Source organism: Pristiophorus japonicus, chromosome 2 (genome assembly GCF_044704955.1).
Source record: "Pristiophorus japonicus isolate sPriJap1 chromosome 2, sPriJap1.hap1, whole genome shotgun sequence".
Classification (NCBI taxonomy): domain Eukaryota; kingdom Metazoa; phylum Chordata; class Chondrichthyes; family Pristiophoridae; genus Pristiophorus; species Pristiophorus japonicus.
This window is the reverse complement of record NC_091978.1, coordinates 224678047-224690371: the sequence shown is the minus strand read 5'-3', so window position 1 is coordinate 224690371 and position 12325 is coordinate 224678047. Positions and strand designations below refer to the sequence as shown.

General features: G+C 43.5%; 1 protein-coding gene across 4 annotated transcripts in view; it reads right to left on the bottom strand.

Moving 5' to 3' along the window:
• Positions 1-10797: 10797 nt before the first annotated feature.
• cops4 (COP9 constitutive photomorphogenic homolog subunit 4 (Arabidopsis)) overlaps positions 10798-12325 on the bottom strand; it is a 121010-nt gene continuing 119482 nt past the window's right edge. For all 4 annotated transcript variants that reach the window (XM_070871018.1, XM_070871019.1, XM_070871020.1 and 1 more), the window contains exon 10: positions 10798-11416. In XM_070871018.1, the coding sequence (XP_070727119.1) occupies positions 11283-11416 (134 nt within the window). In that variant the 3' untranslated portion in view covers positions 10798-11282. The remainder of the gene's footprint in view (positions 11417-12325) is intronic.

Below are 12325 nucleotides of genomic sequence, written 5' to 3'. Positions count from 1 at the left end.
AGCCAGCACAAACACAATGGCTGAATGGCCGCCTTCTGTGTTATACGATTCTAGGTGACTGACATGCAGAATCATGGTTTCAGTGGCAGATGGGCTGCCCAATGGGCAGACACAGCCAATATCATGGTGGTGCAAGTAGGCAATCTTTGTGATGGAGAGGATATGGGATCAGAAGCTCAAATCAGGGTCAAACATGTGCTGAGGTTGCAAAGAATATGATTCAGCCTGAGACAATGGGCCCAAGTTTCCACATGATTTGCGCCTGACTTTTAGGAGCAACTGGTGGAGAACGGACTATCTTAGAAATCGCAATTCTCCACATTTTTTTTTCTGCAGTTCTAGTCAGGTAGAACAGTTCTACTTTGGAACAGAATTTTTTCTTCAAAAGGGGCGTGTCCGGCCACTGACGCCTGATTTGAAAGTTTCCACAGTGAAAACGTACTCCAAACTAAGTTAGAATGGAGCAAGTGAAGATTTTTGTAGAACTGAAAAAACCAGTTCTACACATTAAAAAATCAGGCGCAGGTTACAAATTAGGCGTCCAGAACGAGGGGGGGGGGGGGGGGAGGAAAGGGAAGTCATTAAATTCTATAATAAATCCTTATTTATATTTATACAAATAAATCCAACCTGAATAAACATTTATAAGCAAAGAAAAGATTAAATAAACCATCTTCCTACCTGTGTGATAGTGCTTCAGGCAGGCCTTTCGGGACCGAAGGCTGAACGGGCCGGCCCGAGACTTCGGGCAGGGCCCATCCCCAGCACCAGATTTACAGGTAGGTGGCGTTGGGTTGGATCGGGTCGGGGAGGGAGGGGGAGAGAGAGAGAGAGGGGGCGGGGGAGGGAGAGAGAGGGGGGGGGGGAGGGAGAGACAGAGAGAGAGAGAGAGAGGGGGGGGAGGGAGAGAGAGGGAGGGGGAGGGAGAGACAGAGAGAGAGAGAGAGAGGGGGGGAGGGAGAGAGAGGGGGGGGAGGGGAGAGAGAGAGAGGGGGGGAGGGAGGGGGAGAGAGGGGGAGGGAGGGAGGTCAGGTCGGATCCATTCCGGGAGCGGGAGTCGGGTCGGGTCCAGTCGGGGGGGGCGGGAAGCGGGAACAGGAGCGCGGCGCGGGTCGGGTCGGGTCGAGGCGGGGAGTGGGAACAGGAGCGCGGGTCGGGTCGGGTCCAGTCGGGGGGGAGCGGGTGTCGGGTCTGGTTGGGGGGGGGGGGTGGAAGCAGGATCTGGCCGTGGGAGGAGCCTTATTCATGCAGCCCCAGTGAGGCCATTCGGCCAGGGCTAGGGGCTGCGTGCTTCGGGCCCCTCCCACACAGTTCGGCGCCTGGAGCTATTGCACTTGCGTGCCCACTGTAGCGCACATGTGCAGAGGTCCCGGCACTGTTTTCAGCGCAGGGACCTGGCTCCGCCCCCGACAGCTCGTGCTGCGCTGCGCCGCGCCGAGGGCCAGAGGACCTGCAGGGAGGTGGAGAATCCGGAGGATTTTTTTAGGCGCACTTTGTGACACGAAAAACGGGCGTCCAGGTCGGGACTGCGCCGTTCCAGGCGCGTGTGGAAACTTGGGCCCATTGTTTGGGCAGGGGGATGGAATCTGCGGCTTTTGGTCACCTGTCCGATTATCTCCTTATGTGGATATTATGTGGCTCAGTGTCAAGTCGTTGCTGTTGTTTTAGGGGTTCAGTATTTGTGCAGGTGACCAAAAAAGATGGTTTTGCTCACCCTAATATTTATTTGTTCACAGGCCAGGCTGCTTATGCTCAGTCCTGGATATTATCTTTTGGAAGTAGTGCACAGCTTGTAGACTGGAAAACTTTTAAAGATTCAAGCTTCCCACGTGAAGACTGACCCAGCAGTGTATGTGCAGAGCAATTTTTGAAAAATAAAGTCTTCATTTGAAGACCAGAATCATAAGCCCTCATTTTTCGAGTCACGTGAAATGTGATTATGCTAGGTTATGAAGTAACTACATCTGCATTGGGAGCGGTTGGTGCAAAATTTTGCGATGGGAGTCTCTCCTGACAAAAGAAAATCTTGATCAGAGCTTGGCCTGCAGCCACACTTCATTGAGGAGTGCAAAATCAGCTGAGACAGGCACTCACCATAAAAAGAATGCATTTTACAGCGCATGGCTCAAATCTAGCCCATGCAAACATCAGTGGTGGCCCTCAGTGTTTTCGACTCCACTTCATCAGAATTTTGATTCCTATTAAAGTTAATCTCCTCTTACTGCTGTGAGTGAATCAATACATATCTGCAGAGCTATGAGCATTAGGGAGATGCTAGGAATTAGTTTTATGATCAAAAAAGCGTGAGTCAGGTGATAAAATAGATTGTCATATTTATTGTGAGAAACAGGAAATTAGGATACATTTTAAACCAAATAATTGACTCAGACTCCAAATAAGTGACACTTGATAGGTCTATGTTTTGGTTGGCATCCTTTGATTATTGCCTGACTTCTACTCAGCACATTGCCCCCACTACCACATCCCCCACCCCACTTGTGGCACAAATTCTTGCTTTTGTATTGAACAAAAGAGAAAGCATAAAATAACTTAGTATTAAAAAAAATGCAGACCCGTAATACGCTGCCAGACTGTCCTGTTCAGAATGTGAGAGCAGGAAAGGGTTTGTACCCAAGATTCTCCAGAGAGCAAGCAGAGTATGTGCAGAGCTTAGTTTGTAAGCTGATAAACTAGAGACTATAAGGTTCCATGGTCAGTCAGCTGATTTCAACTGGGCCATGAGTGATATGTTAAATTGCCCTCAGTATCCCCGGGGCAGGGGAATTCTTCAAGGTTTCCTGCAGCCGATCACTATCCAATGTCCTGGTGAAAAATGTGGACATTTGGACATCAAACCCAATCAAGTCAGCCTCTCTCAGTTACATTCTGCTGATTTCAGTCACCATTTCCAAAATTATAGCACAGAAACGGCAAGAGAAAATGCAAGAGAGAAATAAAAGGAGAGGAGGCTAGGGACTTCCTTGTGGTGAGGTATGGGAAAATACATTTTTAAAATGACACAGGCAGATGATAGGTCACCCTGTCCTACTCAGCTCATAGCAGCACAGGTGAAGGAGGAAATATAACAACTTTAACATAGTAAAACATCCCAAGGCACTTCACAGGAGTGCTATAAAATAAAATTTGATACTGAATCACCTAAGAAGAAATTAGGGCAGATGACAAAACGCTTGGTCAAAGAGTTAAGTTTTAAGGAGCGTCTTAAAAGGAGGAAAGAGAGGTAGAGAGGTTTAGGAAGGGAATTCCAGAGCCTTGGCAGCTGAAGGCACAGCTACCAATAGTTGAGCGATTAAAATTAGGGATGCTCAAGTGGTCAAAATTAGAGCAGATATCTCAGGAGGTTGGAGATTACAGAGCTGGGGAGGGGCAAGGCCATGGAGGGATTTGAAAACAAGGATGAGAATTTTAAAATTGAGGTGTTGCTAAACCGGGAGCTAATGTAAGTCAGCAAGCACGTGGGCGATGGGTGAAAGAGACTTGATGCAAGTTAGGACATGGGCAGCCGAGTTTTGGATGACCTCAAGTTTAGGTAGGATAGAACGTGGGAGGCCAACCAGGAGTACGTGGAATAGTCTAGTCTGGAGGCATGAGGGTTTCGGCAGCAGATGAGCTGAGGCAGGGGAGAAGTCAGGCGATGTTATGGAGGTGGAAATAGGCCATCTTAGTTATGGTGCAGATATGTGGTTGGAAGCTCATTTCAGGATCAAATATGACACCAAGGTTGCGAACAGTGTGGTTCAACCTCAGACAGATGGTCGAAAGAGGGATGGAGTCAGTGACTAGGGAACGCAGTTTGTGGCGGGGAACGAAGACAATGACTTCGGTCTTCCCAATATTTAGTTGGATGTTGGACAAGCAGTCTGACAATTTAGAGACAGTGGTGGGGTCGTGAGAAATGGTGGTGAGGTAGAGCTGGGTGTCATCAGCGTACTATCTGGTCCTATCTGGGCTGGGAATTGTGTGTGGTGGGTCATGGTGAGAATCTAATTGCAGTGAGCAATAATCTATTACGTGTATGTACAGCACTGTTAAAATTAGCTGGAAAAACTAAACAATGTTATTATTACAATATTACTGCATTGATGGAATATTCATTCAAATTCTGACAAAATTACCAGAGTACTGTTAAAACGGAGGAGAAATAATTGTTGCCCTATTCGATTCACACAGCTATTTGAACCACTAATTTGCTTTTTCTCTCCGAACTAAAAATTTTCAGTTAACTTGTTTCACTGTGATTCTTTGCAATTTAAGTTTACCATTTTTCACACTAACATGAAATTCTTATCACGATGAAAAATGTCTATATTTGTAAAATATATTGAAATATTATACTGCTACATCTTGTTTCTAGTCAATAAATAGGTGCTCTGCAAATACTAAAGCAGTATAGTGCAGTTATTGTTTTCTGCAAAGCCACTAGATTCAGTTCAAACAAAATGTTTGTTTCTAATCCACATAAGTAACCAAGAATCAAAATCAACTCTAAATGATTATGATTTGTAGACAACAGAGGATGTGGCAAATGATTTGCAATTTGGATGGCAAATTAAATTTAACACTGATAAATGTAAAGTAATACTCATATGTATGCAATTAATGGAATTGAGCTAACACAGCGAGACTGAGAAAGCGACTATTAGTAGTTACATCGCTTTCAATGTCCAGACAACATAACGAAGCAACGAAAAGAAAAGTTAATAGGATGCTGGGAAAAATAACCAGAATATAAAAATCAACAGAAGTTATACTGAGGCTTTACATTGCACTGATCAGACCAGTTAGAATACTGTGCTCAGTTTTGGGCACCGCACCACACTACCCCACACCACAAAACAGATATGCTTGCAATAAAAAAAGAGAGTACAGAAAAGTTGAACAAGACTTATCCCCAAATGTAAAAGAGATGAATTAGGAGAAATTAGAGAAGCTTTAGCCTTACACAGGTACAGGCGCAGTCTAAAAAATATGGTAGTTAAGCAGTAAATATAAATATTAATGCTATAAATTAAACCCAATCGTTATTCTGAAATAGGCCAAGAAAGTTGTGCCTAAGAGCATAAATGAGAATCGATGAAAAGTAAATTTAGAACAAGATAAAATTTCACGTGGTTGGGGGTAATATATTAACATGGATAGAGGATTGGCCATCGAACAGAAAACAGAGAGTCGGGATAAATGGTTAATTCTCAGGTTGGCAATCAGTAACCAGTGGGGTGCCGCAGGGATCAGTGCTGGGACCCCAACTATTTACAATCTATATTAACGACTTGGAGGAAGGGACTGAGTGTAACGTAGCCAAGTTTGCCGATGATACAAAGATGGGAGGAAAAGCAATGTGTGAGGACACACAAAATCTGCAAAAGGACATAGACAGGCTAAGTGAGTGGGCAAAAATTTGGCAATGTTAGAAAGTGTGAGGTCGTGCACTTTGGCAGAAAAAAAATCAAAGAGCAAGTTATTATTTAAATGGAGAAAGATTCCAAAGTGCTGCAGTACAGCGGGACCTGGGGGTACTTGTGCATGAAATACAAAAGGTTAGTATGCAGGTACAGCAAGTGATCAGGAATGCCAATGGAATCTTGGCCTTTATTGCAAAGGGGATGGAGTATAAAAGCAGGGAAATCTTGCTACAGTTGTACAGGGTATCGGTGAGGCCACACCTGGAATACTGTGTGCAGTTTTGGTTTCCGTATTTATGAAAGGATATACTTGCTTTGGAGGCAGTTCAGAGAAGGTTCACAAGGTTGATTCCAGAAATGAGGGGGTTGACTTATGAGGAAAGGTCGAGTAGGTTAGGCCTCTACTCATTGGAATTCAGAAGAATGAGAGGTGATCTTATCGAAACGTATAAGATTATGAGGTGGCTTGACAAGGTGGGTGCAGAGAGGATGATTACACGGATAGTGGAGACAAGAACTAGAGGGCATAATCTTAGAGAAACGGGACGCCCATTTAAAACTGAGGCGAGGAGAAATTTCTTCTCTGAGGGTTGTGGATCTGTGGAATTCGCTGCCTCAAAGAGCTGTGGAAAGCTGGGACACTGAATAAATTTAAGACAGAAATCGACAGTTTCTGAAGGTTATGGAGAGCGGGCAGGGAAGTGGACCTGAGTCCATGATCGGATCAGCCATGATCGTATTAAATGGCAGAGCAGGCTCAAGGGGGCGCATGGCCTACTCCTACTTCTTATGTTCTTATATCTGAAAATTTTTTTTTGCTCAAATGGTAAATGGTTTTGAGAAGTTTGCTACAGCCCCATCTGCTGGCTATAGAGAGACAAACAGCATTAAAAAAAAACTCAGCCCCATCTTGCCAACTGTCGAGATCTACACAGTACAGACACGCACTTGTCCTCTCCCGAGAATGGCACTAGCGTTGCCCCAGATTTTAAGAATCCACCTTTTTAAGACTATACACTTTTTTCTAGTGAATTTGAATTAAAAACATGATCAATGATATACATGTGTGAAAGTGCACTCAAGCTGAAATATCATTGTGCTGATGCTGTTGGGATCAGTAACTTACTGTATATCAACAGAAGTAATTAATCTCCAAGACCAATGATTTGTATTTTTCCACAGAAAAATGGATGGAATTGCGTAACCGTGGGAGGTGCAAAGTGGGAGCTCAATACTCACCCAGACGGAAGCAGAAGAAAAATAAAACAAACAAGTCAACTTACGTGCTCTTTGTGGTCAACTCAAGAGGAGCAGTTCACCTCCCAGCCCCAGTCAGAAAATGGTAGATGTAGACCATGAAAAACTTTTGAAATATTCATTAAAAGACTTGCATAATTATTCAACATCAGCAGAGATAAATTAATAAAAATATTTTTAAAATATTTGGAGTGACAGGCTAAGGTACAGATGACGGATAACCCATTTGAACTTCACAAACAGAACCCTTCCATTAGATTATTATACTATCTTTGCAATCAACTCTCAACTATCCAGCGTCCTTTTGTCCAAGGTAATTACCTCGGGTAGATTATAAATGTTAAAAGTGCAAAAAAAAATTCTGAGGGGCTTACAGAGGCTGGGAATGTGCGAGCTTTGACTTTCAGACCTCCTGCCCCCACCTGCATCAATGGCTTTATGCAGGATGGGCAGAGTCCCTACTGCATAAGGGCACACAAAAACCATGGGGCAAAGTGGGGTCCATGCTCAATTTGCATCCTTTCTGCTGCACATCCACCAGGTTACAGCTGGACTGTGCCAGAGGTGCCGCGGAGTATTGGTCCATAAGAATCTAACTTTCAGAAGGCTTTCGACAAGGTCCCACACAAGAGATTAATGTGCAAAGTTAAAGCACATGGGATTGGGGGTAGTGTGCTGACATGGATTGAGAACTGGTTGTCAGACAGGAAGCAAAGAGTAGGAGTAAATGGGTACTTTTCAGAATGGCAGGCAGTGACTAGTGGGGTACCGCAAGGTTCTGTGCTGGGGCCCCAGCTGTTTACACTGTACATTAAAGATTTAGATGAGGGGATTAAATGTAGTATCTCCAAATTTGCGGATGACACTAAGTTGGGTGGCAGTGTGAGCTGCGAGGAGGATGCTATGAGGCTGCAGAGCGACTTGGATGGGTTAGGTGAGTGGGTAAATGCATGGCAGATGAAGTATAATGTGGATAAATGTGAGGTTATCCACTTTGGTGGTAAAAACAGAGACAGACTATTATCTGAATGGTGACAGATTAGGAAAAGGGGAGTTGCAAAGAGACCTGGGTGTCATGGTACATCAGTCATTGAAGGTTGGCATGCAGGTACAGCAGGCGGTTAAGAAAGCAAATGGCATGTTGGCCTTCATAGCGAGGGGATTTGAGTACAGGGGCAGGGAGGTGTTGCTACAGTTGTACAGGGCCTTGGTGAGGCCACACCTGGAGTATTGTGTACAGTTCTGGTCTCCTAACCTGAGGAAGGACATTCTTGCTATTGAGGGAGTGCAGAGAAGGTTCACCAGACTGATTCCCGGGATGGCGGGACTGACCTATCAAGAAAGACTGGATCAACTGGGCTTGTATTCACTGGAGTTCAGAAGAATGAGAGGGGACCTCATAGAAACATTTAAAATTCTGACAGGGTTAGATGCAGGACGAATGTTCCCAATGTTGGGGAAGTCCAGAACCAGGGGACACAGTCTAAGGATAAGGGGTAAGCCATTTAGGACCGAGATGAGGAGGAATTTCTTTACCCAGAGAGTGGTGAACCTGTGGAATTCTCTACCACAGAAAGTTGTTGAGGCCAATTCACTAAATATATTCAAAAAGGAGTTAGATGAAGTCCTTACTACTAGGGGGATCAAGGGGTATGGTGAGAAAGCAGGAATGGGGTACGGAAGTTGCATGTTCAGCCATGAACTCACTGAATGGTGGTGCAGGCTAGAAGGGCCGAATGGCCTACTCCTGCACCTATTTTCTATGTTTCTAATGCAACTGAGGTGGTGAAATTGCTCAATCGTCAACTATGAGAAGAGCCATCTCCATCACCAGGAAGGATTTAGTGCCTCGGTATTATGGAAAGATTTGTTCGACTTAATTTGTTTTCAGAGAAAGAAAGATTGGGGGGAACTTGAGGCATATTTGATGTAGATGTAAGCAGGCTATCTGACTTCAGCTCTGCTCATAGAATTTTAGGGCATTGGGTCCAACAACTATATGCCTTAAATAAACCCAGAGATTTAAAGAAACTTGCCTATCCACACAGAGTAGTGGATATGTGGAACAGACAGCAAAGGGGTTGGGAGATTATAAGGGGGCTATACAAATATTGAAATTTATTTGCCTTACTAAGACCAAGGATGGGGGTTTGTCATCTGTGGAGGGCAGTATGCTAAGGCTGAGTAACAGAGAGCTGGGAATGGATAGATACTCTGAACTTGTTCAATTGGCTTTGGGAATCAGGATATATTTATGTAGAACTTTCCAGCAAGAAATTAAAAGCGACACAAGTAGGCATTATGTAGTCTGTGGAAGGAGTTGGCTAGATGAAGTGCCGATCAAGCAAGCTGCTTTGTCCTGGATGATGTCGAGTTTCTTGAGTGTTGGTGGAGAATATTCCATCACACTCCTGACTTGTGCCTTGTAGATGGTGGAAAGGCTTTGGGGAGATGAGAGATGAGACACTCACCACAGAATACCCAGCTTCTGACCTGATCTTGTAACCACAGTATTTATGTGGCTGGTGCAGTTGAGTTTCTGGTCAATGGTGACCCGCAGGATGTTGATGGTGGAGAAATTTGGCCTTGGCAATGTTGAAACTTGGTGCTGGGGCTAAGATGATTAGCCTCCAACCTGTGTGCTAGGTATGACTCCAGCCAATGAAGACTTCTCCCCACCCCCAACTCCGATTTTATTAGGGCTCATTGATGCCACACTCAGTCAAATGCTGCCTTGATTTCAAGGACAGTCACTCTCACGTCATGAATTCAGCTCTTTTGTCCATGTTCGGACCAAGGCTGTAATGAGATCTGGAGCCAAGTGGTCCTGGCGCAACCCAAACATTGGTAAGCAGGTTATTGGTGAGTAAGTGCTGATGATAGCACTGTCGACAACCTCTTCCATCACTTTGCTGATGATTGAGAGTAGATTGATGGGGCGGTAATTGGCCAGATTGGATTTGTCGTGCTTTTTGTGGACAGAACATACCTGGACAGTTTTCCACATCGTCTGATAGATGTTGGTATTGTAGCTGTACTGGAACAGCTTGGCTGGAGACACGGCTAGTTCTGGGGCACAAGTCTTCAGCACAACAACCGGATGTTGTCAGGACCCATAGTCTTTGCTGTATCCTGTGCACTCAGCCCGTTGGTTCTATGTGAGAGCCATTCTCCCCATTACTGTACTTCAGTACTTCTCTGTCCCCAAACGTCAGATATCCAATTATCTCAATCCCTCCACATCATGCTGTTCTGAATCAGCACATCATTCTTCTCGCCTTCCCTTTCCCTACCTCCCCATCTCCCAATCCTGCTTGACCTGAAAAATTCAAATCAGTCTTGACTACCAAGGTGGAATGCCACAAGAATTTGACTAGTGCTTTATATAAATGAAATTTTTTAGAAAACAAGGTTGTAACAGAGGATAACATTTCAAATTGTTTTCTATTTCAGCTATGGGATGGGTCCCAGAGTTTTGCTGCTCTCAACTTTGGCAGTCCACAGTTTGAGTCCCTGCTTATAGGGAAATTACTAATTACTAATTATAAATTTTGACTTTGTTTAGTGTGTAAAATCACAGTATGATGCAGTTTATTTAGTTTTTTAAAAAAAAAAGAAAAGTAATATAGTGGTTTACCTGATTGAGACAAAAAGCTGTGATTAATATAGCCACATATTAAGATGAGCAAGGTTATGAATACAAGTATCTTAATCTAGTTCTCCAGTATAAAACTATCCATTGAATTGTCTGCCTCACTCAAAAGCTAACGAGATTAGCTGGTACAGAAACTAGCAATAAGGGAGGAGCTTTTCTGAGGTTTAGGAGAGAGTTAGGATTCTTTGTTCAGGTGGTGTAGAGGAAGATCTGCATCTAACTCTTACAAGACCTTGCGTAATAGCAATAAGTACAACAAACAGGAAATTGTTCCACTCCCAAATATGAACATAACTCACCTTGAGCAAGAAAAAAAAATCAACCTTTTATTTTTTTTTGAAGAAAATCTGTAAAACCAAAACAATGTTTTGTCATAGCAAAGGTAAAGTTACTTTTTAATACAGTTAATTCATTGGAAAAATAAGAGGACATTTTCAAAATAATACAGTCTGTGTCGCTAACTGCTTTAAAAAGGGTTTATTTTCTTGAATGACAAGTTGTATGAGCACAGATTCGATCCGTTTCTTTCTTCAGATTTCAGCAAACAATTCTCAAACAATCTGGATTGGCTTCCTTTGATAGAGAGTCAAAAAATTAAGTTTTGCAGTTTCCTAATTATATCAGACTGTTGGATAGCAAACTGGACTACAGTCTTTTGAATTCAGTAAGAGACAACCAAACTCACCGGAAACAAATCTCATTGCTGCATTCAAAAAAAGAACCCCCTCGAATGGTGACTGCAGTGTTATTTTGGATCCAGTGTTAATGAAGAAAATACTTCCAAGTGCAATGCAGACATGGTGAAAATGAACTTGCTATTCTGGAAAAAAGACTTTAAATAACCACAACTGCAAATTAAGTTCTGGAAGAAACAAATTCAATATTTTAAATACGAGGACAACTGAATCTTGGTGTTGGCTGCAATTCCATAAATTTGGTTCAGGTTATTACTGTGACATCTGAGCTTCCATTGCCTGTGCTGTCCACTCAGGGGCAGCCTGGCTGATCTTTTCCAGGAGATTGTTCACTTGGAAACAAAGGGATTGGATCTGTTTGTCCCATGTGGGCAAAGCTTCACGAGCTGGAAGAAGATATAGACATAATATTTTAGTCAAGTGCTAGTACCCTAATGGCAAAAAATATTCCATTTAAAGAGTGCTGGTGTACCAATGTACTGTGTCAGAGTGATAGAAGTGTGACTCCCCTGATTTTAGTTCTGACAATGTAAAGCAGGGGGGGGAGCGCAGGTAAAATGACACAAAGGTAGGAACAGCAGTTGGCCATTCAGCCCCTCACAGCTATTCACCCATTCAATTAGATCGTGGCTAATCTGTACCTCAACTCCATTTACCCAACTTTGCTCCATATCCCTTGACACCCTTACCTAATCAAAATCTATCTTAGTCTTGAAAATTTCAATTGACCTAGCATTCAGTCTTCAATGGGCGACAGAAAGGGGAATGGAATCAGTCAGGGTGCCGAGTCCTGATCATTATCTGCTGACACTGTGCTTGTACATTACTGGTCAGGGCAGGATTGGGCTCAGCACCAATAGCCCCATTAGTCAGTCAGCTGATAATGACTATCCAAGCCATCACATGAACTATGGCCACTTGGGTGAGGTACAAGGCCACAGCAGTTTCCCAGCATCAGAAGAAAAGCGGGAAAGGGTGAAAATTGGAAAGAAAAACTTAAAATGTAGTTAAGAAAAAGACATTTGAATTAAAAAAAAACTTTGTGCAATTCAGAGGCCAGCAAACCTATTGTCCACTGAAGTTTGGTTTCCCCCACCAACTGAGGGAATGAAACACAAAAAAGGACTCATTTCAGGTCAACCACTGTTCCCGGACTATGCTGCTCTTGGTTCAGATGACAGATTACCTCACCTCCAATAAGCTCATATCAGCCACTGTAGATTTTCCGAATGCAACATTCCAGTTCATTTTAGAAAAAATACTGCATCTTACCCGTGATTTATTTTTTTTAAAAC